At 41.5% G+C, this 25,106-nt stretch overlaps 1 protein-coding gene across 2 annotated transcripts; it reads right to left on the bottom strand.

The window, feature by feature from the left end:
• Window positions 1-1,759: 1,759 nt before the first annotated feature.
• Window positions 1,760-24,053, bottom strand: Rest (RE1 silencing transcription factor). Of its 2 annotated transcripts, none has more exons than XM_046467561.2 (4): window positions 23,936-24,053; window positions 20,139-21,042; window positions 9,543-9,626; window positions 1,760-4,884 (listed from the first exon to the last, which is right to left on the bottom strand). In XM_046467561.2, exons 2-4 carry the CDS (start codon window positions 21,031-21,033, stop codon window positions 2,621-2,623), a joined length of 3,243 nt encoding a protein of 1,080 aa, XP_046323517.1. In that variant the 5' UTR covers window positions 21,034-21,042; window positions 23,936-24,053; the 3' UTR covers window positions 1,760-2,620. The 2 variants fall into 2 exon arrangements, with proteins under 2 accessions (XP_046323517.1, XP_046323598.1); XM_046467642.2 differs by lacking the exon at window positions 23,936-24,053 and adding an exon at window positions 23,035-23,272.
• Window positions 24,054-25,106: the final 1,053 nt, after the last annotated feature.

The raw sequence follows: 25,106 nt of genomic DNA, 5'->3' as shown, positions 1-25,106 counted from the left end.
TACAAATAACATGTTTATTGTTCCTTTATCAAAAGAGAAAGTTCTAGCTTCAATTCTATTGTGGGGAGGGCACTAGAAAATACAAAGATTCAAACAGTTCCATGCAAATATCACATTTTTCAAATGGAAGAACTCCCAACTGGACCAGAAGTTCCAATTACTAATATATTTTTCATTGAAACAATTTTTAAAAAGTACAAATACATGGCATTAAGGTTCAGGACCTAATATAGGCCTGATAATCAAGTCCTTGTTTTCTGGAAGAAAGGCCTCAAGTCCCAATCAATTTCCAGTAACAATGTTTTACACATCAACTTAATAAGGGGTTTTAATCTCCTTCACATTTTTGTCTTCAGCATTCTAGTCTTAAAGGCTAGATTAGAAATTAGTTCAATTCCCCAGAAGGCAAATTTGTTTCCTTTACAGTATGAAAGAATCCAGAAAGACCTCTTCCCCAAGCAGATTCCCAATCTCTAATCTGTGCTTAAAATGAATCTTTTTCAATATAATGTAAAAGGTAACTTAGGTAAAATGTGCTCATTAACATTAAAAACTAGTTATTAGGAAGACTTAACTAGCTGTATAATTTAAGGTTTAAAACATAAATATTTGCAGCTTGATCTCCTGCTGACAATGATTGTCGGAGCCTATAATTCAACATTTATAAATTCCCATTCATACACGCCAAACACACCGTTATCACACAACTTACTCATGTTTTGAGAGAATCTTCTTAAAATTCTTTGGCCTCCCAGTCAATTCCAAGTTTGAGCAACTTTTAACTCAAACTTCACTCTCAGATTAACAAGTTTTCCACCCATACATTAATGCTTGTCCTAATCTTTCATGTTGTACTGCCAAAATCTGAAACCTACCTCAAAGAGATAACCAGGTAAAAGAAAATTATCAAAATATTCATGAAGGGGGTTATTTCAAAAATAGAACATGGGAGGCTGAAATTCAAGATTCCCTATTGGGATCACACTTTATTTTACTGAAATGAACTCCTAACGTTAATACAAATCCTATGTTGGATTCTTTCATACTCTCTGGCAAATGGCCAAAGAACCTACAGAACAGTTTTGGAGTACACACCCTTTTTCATACAAAGTGCCCCTATAGGCACATCAGGATAGCTGCAATTCACTTGAGGCCTCACCTGTAGAAGAGGCTGTCATAGGGACAGCCAGGACACCCACTAGTTTGTGGAGATCCCTGAGAAAGTATGATTTTTAAAATCTGGACTGTACTGAAGTTCACCAGCTTTCTTCGCTGTATTCACAGGAAGCTGCAGCTGACTTGCCAGAACTCATGCCATCTCTCATTCTAGATTTGCTGTATAATAGCTATGGCTTTGGAATCTCACAAGTGATGTCCCATACAACTTGAAGGAATGATTGCGTCTCCTAATTCTAGGTTTGCAATTTCCAAATCTCAGTTACAATTCTTTATTCAGCTAAGTAGCCACATGGACACCAACCATTTAAGAGAAAAGGTTCTCCCCAAAGATAACATTACAGTTAAGAAGTAACTGTACCATAACAGGCAAAAAAAATTAAAAAATAATGTAACTGATGGTTGGTATTTGAGATTAAAATGTGTTTTAAAAATAAAAACCTCTTGGTTTATTTATTGCAAAATCAAGAAAGAGAGCTGTGAATTTACTATATTCTTTCAAAATAAATAACTTAATGTGAAATACAGATTCTGGCATAGGTATAAGATATGAAAATCATAATGAATGGATTGAACCTGCATGTTTCATTTGCTCACAAACTTGCACACACTATTATTCTGCAAAAAAGACAATTGCAGCAAAGAAAATAAAAACTGCCCTTTTGCAAACAAGCCTAAAAATATTCCTCTGATGAGGCCAAAATAAACATGCATATATATGTATAAAGTGTTACTGCTCAACACAAATGCTATTTCTAGAAAAATATAACTGCATAGGTTAAAAAAAAACAACAAAAAACAAAAACAATGTGCAACATCTTAAGCCATTAAAGCACCAAAATAAAAAAAAAATTTTAAAAACACCAAAATCACTGTTTTTATGACAATTAACACAAAATATTGATCAAAACTCAGCAAGTAAATACCTGGACTGATACAATGTCCACTGTTGGGCTAATTTTTCTTCAATTTAAATGTCTTTTTTTCATCTCTAAAGAAATCTTAAAGTGCTAACTTTATATAAAGCAGGCAAATTGTTCAAGTAATTTGCTATTAAGCCAATTTTTATAGAGCTAAATAAAAAAGGAAAAGTAAACTAAAGTGATAGAAGACAGACACGGAGGAAAACAATGTCAAGTTGTAAATGGACAAAGCAATAGAATGCTATTATATCATCATGGCCTTCTCATTTCAATTGAACATATAAGCTAAATAGATTTAGGTATCTGCTGGTTTTTTTAGTACACTAAACTCCCTTGGATTTGCTAAAATTTATACAACAATCAACAGGTATATATGAAGTCCTAAGGAAAAGGATGCCTCTTAAAAATCAATACTCGACACTAATTAAAGCAATCTTAAAAGGTTTTTCTACTATTATAAATGAATATAAAAATTAATAGCTCTTACAAACCAAGAACTGGAACCTTGTCCCAATCTTTAATTACTCCTGCCCTTTAGCTGCTTTTTCAAGGAAATACACATTAACCAAATGGCGATTGAGGTGTTTGCTGTAATCTTTTTCTTTCCTAAAAGAACGATCACAGAAGATGCAAACAAAATCTCCCTCAGTCCCTTTGCCTGCCAAGGCTTCTTTTGCATCTTTTGTACTAGCTTCTTGTGGAACTGGACGAGCCCCATGCAATCCAGAATCATCACTACCCTCTGACATGTTGTCACTTAGGTCACTTCCGTCATGACTGTGGATACCTTCATCTTCATCAATTTCCTGAGACTCATTTACTGCCACAGTAACAGGAGGTGAAGCCAGCACAGTTTGGGACACTGCTTCATGTTCGCCTATTGGTGGGGGAAGAAGCAATGGTGAAACTGGTTCTCCAACTGCTGAGTCTTTATCAGGGAGATTCTCTGCTGGGTTATGATCAGTATCCATTTCCACTTCACAAAGCATAGCTGAGTCAGTCTGATGCTTATCAGCTAAAGTTTCACCCCCTGGCATATTCAACTTTTGTCCAGAAGATGAAACACTAGTACTAGATTCCTTGGTACAGGAATCGGCTACACTCTTCTCTGCTTCTTCTGTTCCTACTTTCAGAAAAGGGTCTTCTTTGTTTCCTTCACCTTCTGAGAGTAATTTTTGGTCTTCTGACTCCTCCTCTCTTAAGTCTTCCTTTGGCAGTGGTGTTGATGATGCCAAAAGTTCCTGTGTGCTTTTATTTTCCTTTAGAATCTGGCTATCTTTAACAGGCACTAAGCCTACTTCAATAAGGACTTGCTCCTTACGTGTCATTTCACTCTGCATATTGGACCTTTCCTTTCTGTTATCTTTTCCGGGAGAAGTCTTTTTGGGAATTGGCTCATTGTGAAGAGGAGGATCTATGGGAGGAGACAGCTCCATCTGAGCAGGCTCCTTCTGAACAACTTCCATCTGAACAGACTCCATGTTAACAGGCCCCATCTGAACAGGTTCCATGGGTAGAGGCAACTCTATCTGCAGAGGCCCCTTCTGAACATCCTCTGTAAGAGGAGATTCCATAGGAGAGGGCAGCTCCATCTCAGCAGGCTCCTTCTGAACCTCTTCCATATGAGCAGACTCCACAGGAGGGGGCAGCTCCACGTGAGAAGGCCCCTTGTGAACAACCTCCTCCATGTGGACAGTCTCCATAGGAGGGATCAGCTCCATGTGAGCAGACTCCTGGTGAACCACTTCCACCTGAGCAGGCTCTACTTGAACAAGCCCCTTCTGAACCACCTCCATGTGAGCAGGCTCTACTTGAACAGGCCCCTTCTGAACCACCTCCATGTGAGCAGGCTCTACCTGAACAGGTTCCATGGGTAGAGGCAACTCTATCTGCAAGGGCCCCTTCTGAACATCTTGAACAGGCCCCTTCTGACTAGTCTCCTTTTGAACAGGTTCCTTCTGAGAGGTGTCTTTCTGAGAAGGCTTGCTGCTTTTTTTACTTTGTTTATTTTTTAGGGTTTTCTTCTTTGTTTTTTTTTTCACGCAGGTATTTTGTTTTTTATTCTCCTCCACTTTGTTATCACCCTTTGGTACTTCCTGACTATTTTTGGATTTACCTTCTATCTTCCTTTTCTTTTTTGTCATAGATTCCTCATCATTCACAGGATCATGCTTGGAATGGGCTTCAATTTCCATCTTCCTTTTGCTTTTCTTGGCTTTACAGGATTTTTCTGAATTATTTCTTGTATGCACATCCATGTCTTTAGCTTCTGTTGCTGACTTGCGAGTTCTGGTAGTGACCTGAATCATTGAAACATTGCTACAAGGTTTTTTCTCTTTTGAAACATTATCTTTTTTCTCCACTTTTACAGACCTCTCATTTTTCTTTCCAGCTACATCCCCTTTTATTTTCGTTTGCTCTGTTTCTGTTTTTTCATTGGTAGTACTGTTATCAAGTAAGTCAGCCTCTCGCTTTTTGGTTTTCTTTAATTTCACTTTTGACACATCCATTGTTTTATTAGGACAAGTAGGATGCTTAGATTTGAAATGATACTGTAGATTACACTTTTTGGAAGCTGCATAGTCGCATACAGGGCAATTAAACTGCCGTGGGTTCACATGTAGCTCTACATGTTTTTTGAAGTTGCTTCTATCTGCTGTTTTGTAGTCACAGTGGGGGCAATTAAGAGGTTTAGGCCCATTGTGAACCTGTCTTGCATGGCGAGTTACTTCATGTTGATTAGAGGCCACATAACTGCATTGATCACATTTAAATGGCTTCTCACCTAAAGATAAATAAGAGATGTTAGAAGACAGATTAAAACAAATTCAAGATTTAAATATGCTCATAAGAAATTATACATATAAAATAATCACAAACACTATTGAAAAGAATGTATCATGCACCTTGCATTTACTGTATTTATTTGTATAGCTTTTCTCTATCCCTTGACACTGATTCTCAAACCAATAGAGGAATAAATTATCTGTCCACCATCATCTTCAAAAAATGTTCCATAAAGCTGGGCACAATGGCACATGCCTATAATCTCACTGACTTAGAGGCTGAGACAGAAGAATCTTAAGTTCAACTTAAGTGAAGGGCTCAGCACCTTGGTGAGACCCTGTTTCAAACTAAAAAATTAAAAAGAGCTGGTGAGGTAGTTCAATGGTTAACTACCCTGGGTTCAATCCCCAATACCCCACCCCTCAAAAAAGTTCCATAAAGTTAAGGCTCTGAAGCACCATTAAACAACTGAGATTCATCAAGAAATGGAATTACTAGAAAAAACTCAACTGAGGGGTGGATGTTAATTTTGAGGCAATGTCACTCAAGAGAAAATAATTCTAAACTTTTTTGTTAAGGGAAAACAAATGTATACGTCCATTATAAAATCCCCACACATTTCTAAGATATATCTTGGGAGAAATATCTTTTACTCTGGAAAACACTCCCAGTCCCTAAGTACAAAGGTTTTAAAATTCTGCTGTAGCCTAACATAAAGAGGAAAAGGTTTTCTCTTGAAATTTAAACCTTTTGTTCATTACGGCAAGAGCTCAGTAAGTTTTACTCAACATGCTTTCTAATGCCAAAGCTGCTATTTTAAAGTAAAAATATAGCTAAAGTAATTATTCAGAAAACTTCTGTGATTTTTTTCCTCTCTCACCTTTTCTAAAAATGGGCACTTAAAACTAGATACACGAGAAGCCGCATACAAATAGATACTGTAACACAAGCAAACAGTCATAATCACAGATACATACAAAACCAGAACCACCCCCATAACCCAAATTAAAGGCATAAGAATAACACATTCTACCTGAATACATACCCATCTAGATCACTTTCTAGTAAATATTATCAAATGGTATCCATACCCCACTGGTCCAATGGAATGCATAGTAGAGAAATGGAAATTAACATTTATGAAAATTCATCTCTCAAACATTCTCAAATTCATATCAATCTTATAAGTTTTTCATAAAGCAAAAATTCAGAAATATAGCAAAACCATGTAGATGTTAAGCTTTCCATGATTAGAAAATTATTATATAATACTAAATGACAAAAACACACTTCTCCAGGTATGTCAGATTAGATATGTCACTAATTAGACAACTCTTTTTAATGTCAGAATAATGTGGTTTCCACAACATGCTACTCTATAGTTGACCCTACAGGGTTGACTCCAATGAATGATCTAAATGGAGACAAGATTTCCTTAACATATGTAGATACAGTTAGGTCAGGTGGGGCATGCCTGAAATCCCACCCACTCTGTAATCCCACCCACCCGAATGGCTGATGCAAGAAGATACTGGGTTTGAGGCCAGCCTAGGCAATTTAACAAGACCCCGTCTAAATAATTTAAAAAAAAAAAAAAAAATTGCTGGGGATGAATCTCAGTGGTACAGCACTTGCCTAGCTAGCATACATGTCTGGTTCCATCCCCAGGACATCACAAAAGAGGGAAGGGTTGTTTTCTTGGTTTTATTTTGGTACTGGAAATTAAACCAGGGGTACTCTACCAGAGCAACATCCCCAGCACCCCCCCTTTTTTTTAAAAAAAAAAAAAAAAAGGTGAAGGGCTGGGGATGTGGCTCAAGCGGTAGCATGCTCGCCTGGCATGCGTGCGGCCCGGGTTCGATCCTCAGCACCACATACAAACAAAGATGCTGTGTCTGCCGAGAACTAAAAAATAAATATTAAAAAATTCTCTCTCTCTCTCTCTCTCTCTCTTTAAAAAAAAAAAAAAAGGTGAAGTGTAGCTCAGTGATGGATCACCCCTGGGTTAAAACCCCTAGTATCACAAAAAAGAAAAGCAAGCAAAATACCAAATATCTGGTAAATTCAAATATATTTGTTTCATTCAAAGATACTAACTCAGCAGGTACACAAGACACCATAAACAGGCAGCAGAAAGCTAATATGGCCTCCTAGGTTAATACTGAAGATTATAATTATAAAATGTAAACTATATAGCCAGATGCAGTGGTACACACCTATAATCCCAGCAGCTCAGGAGGCTGTTTTAGGAGGATCACTTCAAAACCAGCCTGAGCAACTTAATAAGGCCCTAAGCAATTTAGCAAGACCCTTTTCTTAGGCTAAGGTTGTGACTCAGTGGTAGAGCGCTCGCCTAGCATGCATGAGGTACTGAGTTCGATCCTCAGCACCACATAAAAACAAAATAATGTGTCCACCTAAAACAAAAGATACATACATACATAAATAAATAAATAAATATTTTTTAAAAAGAGCCTTATCCCAAAAATGGGTTGGGGTGGGGCATGGTGGCACATTCCTATAATCCCAGTAGCTTAGGAGGCTCAAGCAGGAGGACAGTGAGTTCAAAGCCAGCCCCAGCAAAAGCCAGGCACTAAGCAACTCAGTGAGACCTCTCTAAATAAAATACAAAATACGGCTGAGGATATAGTGGCTCAGTGACCAAGTGCCCCAAGTTCAATCCCCAGTAAGCCCCTACCCTGCCCAAAATGGGTTGGGGATGTGGCTCAGTGGTTAAGCACCTAAGTTCAATTCCTATACAAAAAATAAATAAATAAAATAAAGTGATCAGCCCTCTATATCTAAAGGTTTTGTATCCATGAATTTAAACAATTCCATATTTAAAGTATATAAGAAAAAGATTATGGGGGGCTGGGGATGTGGCTCAAGCGGTAGCGCGCTCGCCTGGCATGCGTGCAGCCCAGGTTCGATCCTCAGCACCGCATACAAACAAAGATGTTGTGTCTGCAGAAAACTAAAAAATAAGTAAATATAAAATTAAAAAAAAAAGAAAAAGATTATGTATTTACTGAGTAGGTAGACTTTTTCCTGTCATTATTTCCTAAACAATAAAATATACTATCAATTTTAAAAAGACACCATAAACATTTAATGAGTTTATACAAAAAGGACACAAGTGTCATCATCCTAACCCTGACCCTTCATCACAATGGGTCCACTAGATGTGGCTACAGATTAAACACATCCCAAGGTAGATATCAAGCATTTAATTTTCAATTTACAAGTAATACAAAGAAGCTGAACCCAGTGATAGACGATGCCCCTGTAATCCCAGGAACTTCAGAACCTAAGGAAAGAGGATTGCAATTCTGAGGCCAGCCTCAGCAACTTAAGAGACCCTGTCTCAAAAATTGAAAAGGGGTGGGGATGCAGCTCACTGGTAGAGGGATTTTAAGTTCAAAAAAAAAAAAGAGGGACAGAAGAAAAGCAAAATGACATCATGAGAAAGCAATCAGACATCTAGAAGGGAAGACATTCCACAGGAAAAATGGCCATATTTCTTCAATGCCTTAATATTGCCTTCTATAAGATGAGAACAGTAGAACTTTACAACATAATAATATTTATAAAGCTAAGATGAATTAACCTATATAAAGCACTTAAACATTTTACGTGTTGGCTAGAGTACAGTTATCCACATGACACAATGTCTACCATTAACCAAGCCTGATATTAAATCCAAGTTACCCTTGAAGAATGAAGTCAGGAAGTGTTCAGAAGTAATAAAACAAAAATTTTGATTAAGGGGCACAACCCGATAGCTCAGATTTAGAACTCAGATGTAGGGGTACATGCTTGTAATCCCAGCTATTTGGGAGGCTGAAGGGGGCCAATCATGACAATGTGGCAAGACTCTGCCTCAAAATAAAAAAGACTAGGGTTGTAGGTCAGTGGTAAAGCATTCCTGACTTCATCCCCCAGTACTACAACAACAAAACAAAACAAAAAATCCTCCTAGAAAAATAAGCATATAGAAAAAAAAAATATATTCAGTTTCAGGAGTCCCACCCACAGAATCCAGACTAACAATCCCCATTTAAAGCCAGACACAGTGGTGCATGCCTGTAATCCCAGCAATTTGGGAGGCTGAGGCAGGAGGATCTCAAGTTCAAGAGCAGCCTCAAAAACTTAGCAAGACCCTGACTCAAAATAATAAAATAAAAAGGGCTGGAGATGTAGCTCACTAATAAAAAAGCACCCCTGGATTCAATCCACAGACTAAAAATTAAGCAAATAAGCAAGCAAGCTGGGCATAGTGAAAAAAAAAACCTACAATCCCAGAGACTCAGGAGGGTGAGTCAGGAGGACCCTAGAGGATCACAAGTTTTGAGGCCAGCCTGGGCAACTTTTGATACCGTCTCAAAATAAATAAAGCTGGGCATGGTGGTGCCTATAGCTTCGGAGGTTAACACAGGGGATTGTAAGTTTGAGGTAAGCCTCAGCAACTTAGCAAAACCCTGTCTAAAAATTTTAAAAAAGGGCTGGGGATGTACTATAACTCAATGCAAAGCACCCCTAGGATCAATTCCCAATACTAAAAATGATAATAAAAAGTTCTTCTTTATAATAGTACTTTCTAACAAAAATAACATCAGCTTACTGAAAATGGTGGGAAAGTTCCCATTTTCTACCAACCTGAATGAGTACGCATATGTCTAGTTAGATGAGTCTTCTGAGAACTTGAATAAGGACAAAGTTCACATTTATATGGGCGTTCTCCTGCAAAACAATAACGAACAGTTTTTAAATATAACAAAATAAGTCAAATACATTGTCACTAACAATGTAACAATATTCACTACTGACCACTATATAATAAAGACTTTTTTCCTCTTATTTCTAGCAGAGCCTCAACTTATCAAACATCAGAAATATAAATGGTTCATTTTAGAATTTACTATATATATATATATATATTAACTTTGCTGACAAACAATACTGTTGGCTTTCTGAATTCTTATATCCCTTTGCAATTTTTAGTGAATATATATATCCCATCCCCCATACCACTGAGTCACATCCCCAGCCCTTTTTGTCTTATTTTGAGACAGAGTCTTGCTAAATTGCTGAGGCTGGCCTCAAAATTCCAATATACTCCTGTCTCAGTCTCCTAAATCGCTGGGATTACAGGTATGAGCTACCACACCTAGCACAATGTCAAATATTATTACATTAAAAATTAAACTATTATCTGGCTAATGTATCAAGAAATATTTAACAAGAATTATTCTTCTGCCAGGTATGGTGGCACACACCTATAATCCCAGCAACTACAGAGGCTGAGGCAGGAGGACTGCAGGTGCAAGGCCAGCCTCAGCAACTTAGTGAGGCCCTAAGCAATTCATTGAGATCCTGTTTCAATATAGAAAATAAAGAGGGGTGGGGATGTGGCTCAATAGTTGAGTGCCCCTGGGTTCAATAGCATGGTGGCGCATGTCTGAAATCCGAGAGTCTCAGGAGGCTGGTGAAGGAGGATAGTAAGTTCAAGGTAACCTCAGCAACTCAAAGAGAACCTGCCCCCCAAAATAAATAAATAGATAGATAGATAGATAGCTGGGAGTGTAGCTTGGTGGTAGAGCAAATACACTGTCATTAACAATGTAACAATATTCACTACTGACCACTATATAACAAAGACTTTTCCTCCTCTTTTCTAGCAATTGAACCTAGGGTTCATTTCCCAGCACCAAAAACAAAACGAAAAAAATTCTACTCAAATATTCTGATGCTACTAGTTGGGTACTTTTTCTGATCCTTCTAAATGATGAATCTACCATTTGAAATCACTGGCTTAAAAAAATAATATTTAAGTGAGGATGAGCTTGCTTTAAACTAAAAATGCATGTGGTGATCGTTACATTTATAACACAGCTATGTCACCAATTCTGAAAGAAATTATAAAGTCTGAGAACTGAAGTTAAGAGCCCAGTGACTTATTATTAAAGAACTTAATACTTGCTGGGTGCAGTGGCACACACCTGTAATCCCACAATTTGGGAGGCTGATGCAGGAGGATCACAAATTCCAGGCCAGCCTCAGCAACTTAGCAAGCCCTAAAGCAACATAGTGAGACTATCCCAAAACAACAGCCAAAAAACCCCCACAACAATGGGCTGGGGATATTGCTCAGTGGTTACACACTCTTGCATTCAATCCCCAGTACCAATAATAATAGTAATTAATACTCCCTGCACATGGTGGCCCATGCCTGTAATCCCAGCTATTCAGAGGACTAAGGCAGAATGATTGAGTCAAGTCTAGCCTTGAGCAACTTAGTGAGAGCCCACCTCAAAATAAAATAAAATGGGCTGGGATTGCAGATCAGAGGTAGAGAATTACCTAACATGTGCAAGGCCTTGCGATCAATCCGCAACACAGGGAGGAGGGTGGGGAATGTGGGCTATTCAGGGCAGTGGCCCACACCTGTGATCCCAGTGTTTCAGGAGGCTAAGGTACAAGGATCTCAAGTTTGAGACCAGCCTCAGCAATGTAATGAAACCCTGGGCAACTTAGCAATACCCAGCCTTAAAATAATTAGGACTGGGAATATAGCTTAGTGATAAAAATGTGCCTGGATTCAATCCCCAGTATAAAGAAAAATTGTTTTCATTTTTAGCCTCAGGATAATAATTATAATCTTAGGCAAATTACTTAGGAGCCCAATTTCCAGTTTCCTCATCTATAAAAATATCAGAAGCTTCATTCCCATTATAGTGGTGTTTTTTGATTGTTTCTTTGCATTCTTGGGGATTGAACCTAGGGGCACTCCACCACTGGGCTGCATTGCCAGCCCTTCCTAGGCAGGTTCTCACTAAATTGCTGAGGCTGGCCTAAAACTTGTGAGCGATCCTCTTGCCTCAGCATCCCAAATTCCTGGGATTACATGTACCAACCAGCAAAGCTATTTTGAGAATTTGGATATTACATGTAAAGCATTTAACACTGTACTTCGCACATGTGAAGCCCTAAATAACTATCCGTTATTGAGCCTGTGAGGCACAGTTCAGTGTTTGAGCACTTCCTTAGTATGCAGAGGCCCTGGGTTCCATCCCCAGAATGGGGGGAGGGGGATATCAGTTATTAACTTTGCCTACACAACAAAAACAGGTCAAGGAAAAGATGGCATGAAACTAAAAATGGAAATGGTCAAAAAACATGTTCCTAGTGACCATTCCATTGTAATTAGCTGGTAGGCTGGAGAATACATGGGTGGATGCTTAAGAGAGTGGGTGGACTGACTACTGCAGAGATGGATGAACAGAACCTTTGGTTATCAATCCACAATGGTTATCAATGCCCCTGGGGTACTTGTCTACCTAAATGAGATGGCTAGAACTCTCATCTGAAGGAAAGAAGCAATGCCCACTTCATCCTAATGAGTTTCTCATTTGCACTGGAGCTCCTAATCCCTTCCAGCGCTTCCCAATCCCCTGGATTCTCTCTTTGCTCCTTTACTTCTATAAGCAATACATATTCACTTATTGATCATCCACTCAATAAACAGGCCAGAAGCCACAGGTCATGGGCGCTTTTGCCTGTGTGCATGGGGGGGCCTGTGTGCATTTTCAGATATGGAAACTGAAGCTCAGAAACAAGCAAGCAGCCTATATGCTGCACAGATGGGCTCACTATTTTCCCTAAGCCCAAAATGGGCCGAGGACCATCAGGCTTCCACACCTAAGCTGTGCTGCAAAATGCCAGGCCCCCACATGGAGGACCCCATAAGGTGGAAACAGTCATCTCTCGCCAGAACTTCCCATCAAGGTCTCCACAACTGACTACCCCACACCCCATCCCCCTACAGCTCTTGATTCCAGGGAAGAATTAAGACAGTTTAAAGAATGTTAATGTATTTCTACATAGATACATAAATAGCCAAAGCATGTGAAGAAATGCATATCATCAATATAAAAGATAGATATCCAAGTGCAATGGCACATACCTATAACCCCAGCAACCAAGAAGGCTGAGGCAGGAGGAGCACACGTTAGAGGCCAGCCTCTGCTACCTAGCCAGGCCCTGGCCCTTGGCATGTTACTAAGACCCTGTCTCAAAATAAAAAAATAAAAAGGGCTGTGGATATGGCTCTGTGGTAAAGTGCCGCTAGGTTAAATCCCCAACGCCAAAAACAAATGAAAAAAAAAAAATCGCAAAAATGAAGATTTCATTCTTACAAGAATAGGTTATAATCAGAAATACAAAAATTTGGGGTTTTTTTTTTCCCCCTGATAGTACCAGGGATAGAACTCAGGGGAGCTCTATTGTGGAGCTACATCCTCAGTCCTTTTTTTTTTTTTTTAAACAGATACATTTTCTTTATACCTTTTATTTATTTATTTATTTTTATGTGCTGCTGAGGATTGAACCCAGTGCCTCAACATACTAGGCAAGCGCTCTACACCGAGATATAATCCCAGCCCCTGGTTTTTTTCCCCCTTTTTGATAAAATAGGGTTTCCTTTAAAAAACTGTCCAGACTGGCCTAGAAATTGTGATCCTCCTGCCTCAGTCTCCTGAGTTGCTGGGATTAGGAGTACACCACCAAACCTAGGTTAACATTACTGGAGAGTTTTAGGATATAGAGAAATTGGAGATCTCATTCACTGCAAGGCCATTGTGGAAAACAGCTTGGCAGTTCCTGAAAGGTTAAATGCCAACAAAAACAAATGCCATGTACTCTTATAATAAACAGGCTGGGAATGTAACTCAGTGGTACAGCATAAGCTAAGAATGTGCATGCTAAGACTATTCCTCTCCAGTACTGTTAAAATAAAAAAAAACAATTAAAAATAGTCGAGAGCTATGTTGCACACCTATAATCCCAGCACTCCAGAGGCTGAGGCAGGAAGATTCCAGTTGGAGGTCAACCTGGGCAACTTTAAAAAGGGATGGGGATATAGCTTAGTGGCAAAGCATCCTTGGGTTCAATCCTCAGTACCAAAGTGTAGTAGTAGTAGTAGTAATAATACAGACAATAGAGCTGTGAAGTAGCTTTGCGACACATGCATTGGCCACAGGTTCAATTCCCTATAATGCTTTTTTGAAAAAAGAAAAAAGATTTAAAAGTAAATTATTATCCTCAAGTGATCTTTCATGTTAATCTATAAATATGTTTTCTTTTTCTGTTACCTTTGTTTTGAATTACATGTTTTTTTAAATATTTACATCCCAAACAGTTCCCTAAATTACTGAGGTTGGCCTCAAATTTGCAATACTCCCCTGCCAAGAGGCTGGGATTATAAACTTGCACCACCCCACCCCCAGTTTTTTTTTTTTTCCTACTGGGCACTGAACCTAGGGGCACTTTACCACAGAGCTACAGCACCAGCCCCCCTCACTTTTTTGGGGTGATAGGGTCTTGCTAAATTGCCCAGGCTGGCCTTGTATTTGCAATGCTCCTGGCTTCAAGCCTCCCAAGTCACTAGTACTTTTAAGTCATTTCTAATATAGAAGAATATGGAAAATGTACAATTGCACAAACTAAACATAATGCTTCTAGAGCTAGGCATGGTGGGACATACCTATAATCCCAGTGAACCCAAAGCAAGGCTGAGGCAGGAGGATTTCTAGTTTGCAGTCAGACTCAGCAAGTTAGTAAGGCCCTAGGCAACTTAATGAGACCCTGTCTCAAAATAAAAATAAGGGCTGGGGATGTGGCTCAGTGGTTAAGTGCCTCTAAGTCAATCAACAGTACCAAAAAACCAAAACAAAAGCCTACTTTTTTAGAAAGCTTAGTTAAGCACTGATTTTTCAGTCACACACACGGAACAAATAAGTTACCTTTTAAGTTAGAACTTGTAAACTGGTTAAATATCATAAAATTCAATTCCCAGTACAACCCCCGCTCAAAAAAAAAGCAAAATTAACAGTTTTCATGTAAGAGATCAGTTTAAACAAAAAGTAATCCCTAGTTGCCCTCCCCACCACAATGATAATTACCTGTAGAATAATGAGATTTCTGACCTTCTATATGACCTCAGGCACAGCATTCAAATCTATGGTTTTCACTATAAACATGACTATTACCATATAGTGTTCCCCAATGGAATGTTCAAGATTAGCATAGGAAAAAGGGCCCAACCGCGTGCACTCAGTGAGAATGGTATAAATTCATTAAGTCAATCTGAGAACTAGGCTACCTAATAGTACAGAGGAAATAAATGATTCCAGCACTCATTTTCTCTCTACTCTAGATGAATTTTTTTATAAACATATTTTGAGAATGATACATTTCATACAATATACTCAGAATTTATATAATCAAACCATTATCCTTTAATTTATGTATTAAACTAAAAAAAATGTAAAAAAGAAAGAAAAGTAAAATAAAAAAAGAAAAGTACCATGGAGGAGGAGATGACAATGAAAGTAAATATGAGGGGAGGGGAAAATCACTTTTCTCCTTTTGTAGGGACTTTTGAACCCAGGGAGACTCTACCACCTCACTAAGACCCCGGAGTCATTTTATTTTTGAGACAAGAGTTTCACTGAAATGCTAAGGCTGAAAAAAAAATTAATTAATTAATTAATTAATTAAATTGATGAGTTTGGCCTCCAACTTGGGATCCTGGTCTCAGTCTTCCCAGTCACTGGAATTATAGACACATGCCACAAACTGCCAGGAAAAAAAAAAAATGTAAGGCAAGATGTTCCAGTGACTCAGGAAGCTGAGACAAGAGGATCCCAGGTTTGAAGGCCAACCTTAGTTACTAAAAGTGACACTGTCTCACTCAAATGGGCGCGGAGGTGGGGGCGGGGAGACCAAGGGTGTGCTTCAGTTGTAGAGCCCACTGGGTTAAATCTCCAGGATCCCCCTACAGAAACTGAAGTTAAGTCAGGTGCAGTGGTGCCTTGCTATAATCACAACTATTAGAAGGGTGAGGCAGGAGGATGACAAGTTGGAAGCCAGTCTCAGCAATTTAGAAGACCCTATTTCAGAAAAGAAATTAAAAGGACTGGAAATGTAGCACAGTGGTAAAACCCCTGACTCAATCCTCAGAACTGCACCCCCCTCAAAAAAAAAAACATAAAGAGGGGAAACCGTTACAGATAGATGATATAGTACATGCATAAAATACAGTAATTACAAATTAGTCATCATGGCTGGGGACGAGGACCTGGGTTCAATCCCCAGTACTGCCAAAACAAAAAACAAGAAACACACACCAACAGCAAAACTTCCTGTTCTCTCCTTATTCATTTTTTTGCCTGTCTAAAACTGCTCTTACATCAACAAAGTTAAATTTGCTGTTTTATATTTTTATATTTTAAAAATATGTATTTAAAAATTTATATTTTTAGCTTTTAGGGGAAATTGTCAAAATTGTTTGGTAACCCAGCTTCTCTAAGGTTAGTCATTACCTGTGGGATCAACATTATCAGTTTTTACTTGTTCTTTTAAGAAGGGTCTTGCTACGTTGCCCTGGCTGACCTGAAACTTCTCTGGCTTCAATGATCCTCCCTCCTGAGTAGCTTGGACTATAGGTGCACTCTATAGATAAACAATCTTAAGTTAGAATCTGAAGTTCCAGAAAAACTGTTAAATGAATATGAAGTACTTATGAATGAAGTATATACAGTATTTGGGTTTAAAGGTGAGGGGCTGGGGATGTAGCTCAGTGGTTCAGTGCTTGCTCAGCTAATGTGAGGGCCTGAGTTCAATTCCCAGTACTACAAAAAGATTGATTGTAGATGAGGTTAGTTTAGTCTAACCCTTTGTCTAATACATACTGGTAAGTGATGAATGGGGTAAGATTCCCAAATAACTTCCCTCCCCTATAGTATGTATTTTTGTATTGTTTGAACTTCGCATTTATTCATTCATTCATTCATGGTACTGGGGATCGAACCTAGGTGTGCTTAACCACTGAGCCACATCCCCAGTCTTTAATTTTTATTTTATTTTTGTGGTGCTGAGGATTGAACTCAAGGGCTTGTGCATGCGAGGTAAGCACTCTACCAACTGAGCTATAGCCCCAGCCCTTAATTTTTATTTTGAGACAGGGTCTCACAAAGTTGCACAGGGCCTCACTCACCACTGGCCTCGAACTTGCAATACTCCTGTCTCAGCCTCCCAAGTTGCTGGTATTACAGGTGGACACCACCACACCCAGCTGAACTTTACTTTTGAATGGAATGGTTACAAAGCATGGTGACATCACAGGTTACAACAAATTTCAAAGACTGGAAAATTTTTCCTGGACTACATTTTAAAGCTTTCAACACATCTGCTGGGGCCTGGAAATCTTTGAGGTCCTTCTTGCAATGGAATTTCTGTGGCTTTTGTTATTGGTACTGGGGACTGAACCCAGGGTGCTCTACAAATGAGTTAATCTCCAGCCCTTTTTTCCCTTTTGTGAGGCAGGGTTTCTATGTTGCAGAAGCTGGCCTAGAATTTAAGAGTCTCCTGCCTCAGCCTCCAGAGTCCCAGAATTACTGTACGAGTCACCCACCATCATGGCATCCACAGCCCTTATTTTGGCACAGGGGCTGGCTAAATTGCCCAGGCTGGCCTAGAAATTGCAACCCTCCTGCCTCAGCCTTCAGAGGAATTACTAGCAAGTACCACTGGGCACATGGAATTGTAATTGTAATGGAATTTCACCTGCAAGTTTTAATTAAACCCCATTTTACCTATGGGATTCTGTTATGTGGGGTGCTAAACCTTACAAAGGAAACCTGATATAGACAACACAGCACAGCCCCTTTTCATCTCTTATCCAAAGAGTACAATACTAGGTTACTCTTTATCCATTTTGTTCAGACCAGTCAACAGGCCTCAAAACTAATAACTTTTACCAAGAAAACATAACAGAAATGTAAAAGTTAAACAACAAAAAGAAAAGGGAAGGAAAGAATGTGAAAATTAACTACCAATAGTGAAAGACATTTTTTTAATGTCATTTTTTAAAAAATGGAGACCCCACAGTCAGCTGGGCACAGTGGTGCACACCTATAATCTCAGTAGCTCAGGAGGCTGAGGCAGGAGAATCACAAGTTTAAAGTCAGCCTCAGCAATTTAGTGAGGCCCTAAGCATTTTATCGAGATTGTTTAAAAAAAATAAAAAGGGCTGGGAATGTGGCTCAGTGGTTAAGCCTCTGTGTTCAATAGCCAGTATTAAAAAACATGAAAAGGAAAAGGCATGTAGCTTACTGGTAAACACCCCTGGTTCAATCCTCAGTACAAAAAAAAAAAAAAAAAAGAAGTGAATAATTTGAGCCAGCCTATAATCTCAACTACCTGAAGAGTTGGCAGGAGGATTCCAAGTTTGAGGCATGGGCAAATTAGCAAAACTTTTTCTCAAAATAAAAAGGGTGTTGGGGATGCAGTTCAGTGCATGTGTGAGGCCCCAAATTCAATACCCTGTACAAGGGAGGGAGGGAGAGAATAGAAAACAGAGGGCAGGAAGGAGAATAATCAACAGAGTTGGAGAGAAATGGGAAGTGACTGCTAAAGATGAGTTTTTTTTTCTGATTTAAAAAAAAAAAAGAAAGAAGTCCTAAAACTAACTATTTTAGGTGATGGATGCACAACTCTGAATACACTAAAACCTGTTGAATTCAACTCTCTACCGTATTATATTAATTCAGGTTATTAGTGAATATATTCCAAAAAGTCACCACTTAAAAAAAAAACTCAAACATGCCAAATGTGACAAAATAGTGAAAACCATTGAGAGCAGATAATGGGTACATGCTTCTTAGCATTTTCTTTAGTTCTCAGGAGTCTGAAATGTTTTTCTTTTGGGGGGCTGGAAATTGAATCCAGGGATGTTTTAATCATTGAGCTACATCCCCAGTTGCTTTTGTTTTTTTGAGACACAGTCTTGTTAAGTTAACAAGGAGACTGGCCTTGAACTGTAATCCTCCAGCCTCAGCCTCCCAAGTAGCTGGGATTACAGGCGTGTGGCCACTCCCCTGACAACTTTTCAAATTTTTAAGAAAGTTCAACACTTCTTAGTGCTAGGGATCAAATCCAGGACCTCAAGCATACCAAGTAAGCACGTGCTATACCTAGTTACACCGGTGGCTGGGAAGATAACATCAGAGATTTAACCCAAGAGTACCCCACCACTGAATACACTCCCAGCCCATTTTATTTTTTAATTTTAAGACTGGGTCCAAGTTGTCCAGCTGGTCTGTAACTTGCCATCCTCCACCCTTAGCCTCCCCAGTCACTGGTGATTATAGGAATGCACCACTACCCCTGGAGAACCTCCTCAATTCTTGATAGAGTTGTACTTAGGGAGTAGAAATGTTCTCTTAACCTGAATGCATTAGAACATGGTAAATATAACTGTTTCTGAAACAAAAAAATAGTTCTATATCCACATTTGTTTTCTTAGGAAAATGATTTCAATCGGAGATCTCATACATCTTTTAAAAACTAATTTCTCACTAGACATGGTCACGTACACCTGAAATCCCAGGGACTTGGGAAGCTGAGACAGGAGAATTGCAAGTTCCAGGCCAGCCTGGACAACTCAGCAAGACCCTATCTCAAAATAAAAAAAACTCCAGGGAGGCTGAGGCAGGAGGATCACAAGTTCAAAGCCAACCTCAGCAATTCAGCAAGGCCCTAAGCAACTATGGCTCAGTGGTTAAGTGACCCTGGGTTCAATCCCCGCCTCCCCTCAAGGCTGGGGATGTTGCTTAGTGTTAGAGCACTCTTGGGCTCAATCATTAGAATCTCAAGCAAACAAACAAACAAAACCTAACTTCTTATATTTCATGGTTTTAGGGAGAATTTTCTGGGTTTTTTTGTTCTGCTTTTGTTGGTACAAGGGATTCAACCAAGGTCTTGATGCCATGTTAGACAAGTGCTCTATATCCCCAGCCTCTAATTTCTCACATTCTGATACCTTTTGGGAATAAAGACAAGTTGTTCCACTTAGGAACTCAATACCACAAGTCAAATGCTTTCACAAGTGAGGTTTTTGTTAAATGCTGCTATGGAAGATTAATTATTGGATTTTCCTTTTGTATAAGCCCTCAAGTCTTTTAGGAAACTATGCTACATTTTAGCTATGTTCAATGTCACATACATACATCTACAAACTTAAAAGCAGTCTAATTTAGGGAAATAGTTTTTAGAATATAAATAATTTGTCCAAGGTTGCAAACAGAGGAAATGATGCAACCTGCATCCCTTTTCTGAAGCATTATTTAGCAGACCATCAAATTGGAAATCAGAAACAAGAGTTAAATTTATGGCCTAGAAAACATCTCTTACCTGTATGAGTTCGAACGTGCTGAACGTAATTGTTTTTTCTGTCTGAAAAATAGTTGCATTTACCACATGTGTATACTTTCCTTGGAAAATGGTTTCTTAAGTGTTTCCTCCAGTGATACTCGCTTACTGTTGTGTAAGTGCAAATGATGCACTTGTAGACTCGCTCGTTATCTCCAGCTCTTGTGTGGTGTTTCAGGTGCGCAGTATAGTGATCATATCTATTGGTATTGTAGCCACAGCGGTCACAGCGAATGGGGCCCTTAGAGAAATCTCCCTCTTCAGCAGTGGAAGAGCCAGATTCTCTGGCTTTTGCTTGCTTCTCTGCACTTTCTTCCACAAAAAACTTCTTGGCACTATGAACTCTGATATGATGCACAAATTGTTCTTCAGATTCTGCTTCATATTGGCATGGCTTACAGCGAAAGGGTTTGGTCTTCAAGTTCTTGCATTTGTCCTCTGCTCCAGGTGTTTCATTAGGAAGATCTTTATTTGAGCTGTAAATTTCTGGAGCAGCTGATGCCTCAAATACAGGCTGTGGTTCTACAACACTGGCTTCCAAACTTCTCAGTTCCATGTTTTCGAGTCCATTAGGTTCACCTTTTATTTCAGGAGATTCCTCAAGTCCTTCTCCATCACTATCTGAAAAGTTGTTATCCCCAACAGGCATCAATTCTGCCATCTGTCTTTCTTCACCAACCAGGTAATCACAGCAGCTGCCATTCACTTCCCCAGTTAAGGCCACGTTTGCTAGCATGATAAGCTGAGGAGCAGCCAGTTCAGCTTTGGAGAGGTCATGCAAGTCATACATGTCGTTGGGCAAGGCCATGCCAATGTTGCCACTGCCAGTGAACAGCCCTCCTCCTCCAGAAGACTGCCCCATCACCTGGGTAGCCATAACTGTATTCTGAATTAGGAACAACAACAACAAAAAAGAACACAAGAGCAACAGTTTAAGCACAATGCTTAGGAGCCTAAAACCAAAGCATCATTCTAATTCTGCTCTTTTTTTGGGGGGGGCGGGGGGGAGACATAGTACTGGGGGATTGAATCCTAGGGTGCTTTATCACACTGAGCTACATTCCCAGTGTGACTGGGTCCCATAAAGTTTTAATTTTATTATTTAATACTGTCCATTTGCTTTTTCTGAGACTGGATCCGGCTAAATTGCTTGGGTCCTCCCTAAATTTCGGAGGCTGGCCTGGAACTTGTAATCCTCCTGCCTCAGCCTCCCAAGTGGCCATGACCCCCAAAGTTCTAATTCTTCCTAACTGAAAACTACATAGTTCTCAATATAACCTCCAAAACTCAATGAGTTTTGATAACTTCTAAAAACAAACCTTAAAATAGTTTTAATTCCCAATCTTCTTACTTGAGTCACACACACAAACTTCCTCTACCCCTAAAGAAAATTCTGCCAATTGTTTAACATAATTCATTCATCAACTAGGTCTACCACTGACAAGCAAGTACACTTTTTTTTTCTGGTGGTGGTGGGGAAACCTACATTCATTTTTTTAAAAATTATTTTTATTGTAGGTGGACACAATACCTTTATTTTGTTTATTTATTTTTATGTGGTGCTGAGGATCGAACCCAGTGCCCCAAGCGTGCCAGGCAAATGCTCTACCACTGAGGCACAACACCAGCCCCCTATACTCATTTTTAATGTTAATTAAAAACTGTTTAAGCTCACTGTTGGTGGCATATGCCTGTAAAACCAACTATTCGGGACTTGAGGCAAGAGAATCACAGGTATGACACCCTCTCAAAATAAAATGAAAAAGGGGTAGAAAGTAGTTCAGTGGTAGAGCACTTACCCAACATGTGCAGTGCCCTATGTCTGATTCCCACTATAGGGGAAAAAATATATTTTTAAAAACCCAACACACTAGTATTTTCCTTCCAACTTTCCTCTACAATACTTCAATGGCCTGAATTAGAAAGCCAAGAAATTAACAAGCCATTCTGTGCATGTATAAGTACACAAGTCTGGAAGGAAGCCTATAATAACTGGTCAATTTAATTGAATTTCATGTGAACGCAACTAACTTCAAAAAGAAGAAAAAAAAAACTGTGAGACAGTACCACTTAGTCTCAATTTTTTGATGACTCCCCACATTTAAAAGCGGAAAAAAAGTATGGGCCTCTTTTCCTATGAAAAGGGAAGTTTGGCTTATTCGAAACTTCACCAATGAAGGTTAACTTTTTTTTTTTTCAAACCCCCTAATAAAACAATCACACAACTCAACGCCACAATCAGCAACTTTCTTCCATTGTGCTTGACTTGGCCTACTTGCCCAGTGGAAGCCATTACAAGATCACCTTCCTGAAAACAAGTTGGGTTTTTAAATGATCTTAACCAAGTTACTTTCCAGTCTAAAAGGTGCTAGTCTCCAGCCCGTGTCTTTCTGCAAATCAGAAAAAGCAAAGACACAGAACTAAATAATAAAGTTAAACCGAAACACAAAAAGCAATCCATTCCACCCAAGTGTATAAACCCGTTTAGTTATTTGCACCAACAAAAGTTGGACTCAAATGCCATCACAGAAAACGGAGGGCAAAAGCAGTTCCAAGGCTTAACAGCGCAAGCTATTCGGAAATTTAACCCAACATCGACCTTCCAGATTCCCCAACCCACCCTACCCACGACTCTTACAGGAATTTTAACATTTGTCAGGAAGACCTTTTGGGCACTGCCTGAAAGCCCAACGTGTTCCACGAAATTCCTATGTGCTGCTGCCACCGGCGCCTGCCTCGGCGGCGGCATTCCTAACTGAAATAGGCATTCGGCCATTTTCTCAAAATACCAAACACAAAGCAGCTCTCTGCAAACTCGGGAGCTCTCGCTTCCTCACCGCTCCGCCCGCTCCCTGCACACATTCGCCCACCAACTCACCGGGGTTGCCCCCACCGCTCGTCCTGAACCTCTTCCTGTGCTCCCCCAATTCAAACGGTGGAGGTGAGCAAACTCGGGGCTCCAATCTCTGAGTCCTTCCCGAGAGAGACAGCCCCCTCCGCGGCCCACGGGCCCGAGTCCGGGAAAAGGGCGGAAAGTTACCGTGTGGCCGGCTCGCCCTCCGCGGAGGCTCCGCGGGCGCCCTCCGCAGGCGCGGACCCGAGAGCGAGGGGGCCCCACGCGGGCCGCCCCCGCGCCCCGGAAGTTTGCTAACTTCACTCCCCCACGGCGCCCGGCGGGACAAGCGCCCCGGCCCTGCCAGCGCGGGCCGCCGGGCGCGCAGGGCCGCGTCTCGGGGCAGTCGGAGCGCAGAAATCGCTGTCCAGCCCGCTGGCGGCACCGCCCGAGCCCGGGGGCTGACTCAACCCGCCCCGCCGCACTCAACGGCGCCTTCCGGCGAAGCGACAGGCTGGGGGAGGGGGCCCAGAGGGCGGCGGGCCGGCGCGGGGCTGCGGCGGGACCCGGAGGCTGGAGATCAGGAGGAAGTTTCAGGACTAGGGCCCCGAGCAGCTCCGCTCTTGGCCTGAAAGTCTAGACTGGCGGGGCGTGCGGGCCCGCGCGGAAGCGGCGGCCTTCCTCAAGTGGGGAGGGGGTCCCAGCGACGTGCAGCTCTCCACCAACGCCCCCGGCCCAGCCCCGGGCCGCCGCCGTGTAACCCGATCCCGCTCGGCCGCCCGCCCCCGCCCGGCGCGGCGGCCGTCGCCGGAGCCACAGTATCTGCAAATCAGCCCTGGACAGCGCCTCGCTCCGCGTCCTTCCGCGCCCTCCCCCTCCCGCGGCCGCCGCTGCCGCCCGGCCCTCCCCCACCCCGGCCGAGCCCCCAGCCCCGCGCCGCGCTTACCGGTCTTCCTCGGAGAGGGGGAACTGGCGACCCGGCGTCGCCACCCCTCCGCCGACTACTTTTCTTTGTTGTTGGAGTTTTAGGGGAGGGGGGGAGGGGTGGAAAAAGTTGGGTGCTTGGGCTGTCGAGGCCCTTAAAGGCCAGGAGCGGGGCTGCAGAAAGTGCTCAGGCTGCCAGCCCTCGCCCAGCCGTCCGGGCTGCCGCCGGGGTCTGGGGCCAGGGGCCTCGGCGGCGCTTGGCCTGCTGCTGCGCCGCGAGCTCGCGGGAGCCGCACATTCCAGCACAGGACGCTGTGCCGCGCACCAGCCCGCGCCGCCGCCGCCCGCCTGCGGAACACGCCCCCTCCGCCGCCCGCGCGCGCCCGCGGGACACGCCCCCTCTGCCGTTCGCGCGCGTGGCCGCTAGGCGCGCCCCGCCCCTCGGAGAAGCGCAGAGCTCCTGGCTTGGGTCGGGTGGCTAGGGGAGCGCCCAGGGGGGAGCCGCACCTAATCCACCAGGCCGCTCACTCCTGCCCTGAGGTCAGAAAAGGGGCGGGCCCCTCTCCCTTTCTCGATTTCTTTTATAAACAAACAACAAAAGTTACCCGGAGCCCTGGCGTGCTTGCATGAGAATAGAGCTGTTAAAAGAAAAATGTGCAGGCTTTGACCATTCTTTAGAACTATTGTCATCGGCCTCTCAAGTCGAAAGCGCTCGAAAATACCCTTCAGAATCTTTTTAACTCTACCCATCCTTACCTTAGCTAATTAAGCTTAGTTTTAAGCTTCTGGGGTAAAATGCCTTCCAAATTTCAGACTATACGCGGGGACGGGGGGAATGCGATCATTTTGTGAGTTACGACAAGAACTTGTTTCAGCGAGGACTCAGAACAGTGAGAATGAGGATTGAGGGGCACGTTCCTAGACGGGTCATGTAGCAGATCACTTCTGAGCCTGGAAAGCACGATTTGGGTGGAGGAATTACTCTCACGTTACAGAAGGTGGAGAGAGCAGTGAGGAACCAGAGGCTGCCTGGGACCGCGGTGTCCTGAGACTAACCTGACTTCCGCATCATGCAGCTAACGATGATCATGCCAAATGCCTGGCACAAAGTAATATTCTTTTAAGGAGAAATTTCGTATACCCCTTCCTTTCTTTTCTCACCTGAAATGCCTTTTTAGCCTGCCCCCCCCCGC

The sequence above is a fragment of the Marmota monax genome, unplaced genomic scaffold (genome assembly GCF_021218885.2).
Source record: "Marmota monax isolate L192 unplaced genomic scaffold, Marmota_monax_Labrador192_F-V1.1 WCK01_AAM20220418_F8-fsc00025, whole genome shotgun sequence".
NCBI classification, from domain to species: domain Eukaryota; kingdom Metazoa; phylum Chordata; class Mammalia; order Rodentia; family Sciuridae; genus Marmota; species Marmota monax.
This window is presented reverse-complemented; position numbering and strand designations above follow the sequence as displayed.

Coding starts and splice junctions, on each gene's coding strand:
- Rest (XM_046467561.2), bottom strand. CDS start 21,033: ATGGCTACCCAGGTGATGGGGCAGTCTTCTGGAGGAGGAGGGCTGTTC. Junction 9,627..20,138: donor GCACGTTCGAACTCATACAG/GTAAGAGATGTT, acceptor ATTGTTTTGCAG/GAGAACGCCCATATAAATGT. Junction 4,885..9,542: donor ACATATGCGTACTCATTCAG/GTTGGTAGAAAA, acceptor ATTTATCTTTAG/GTGAGAAGCCATTTAAATGT.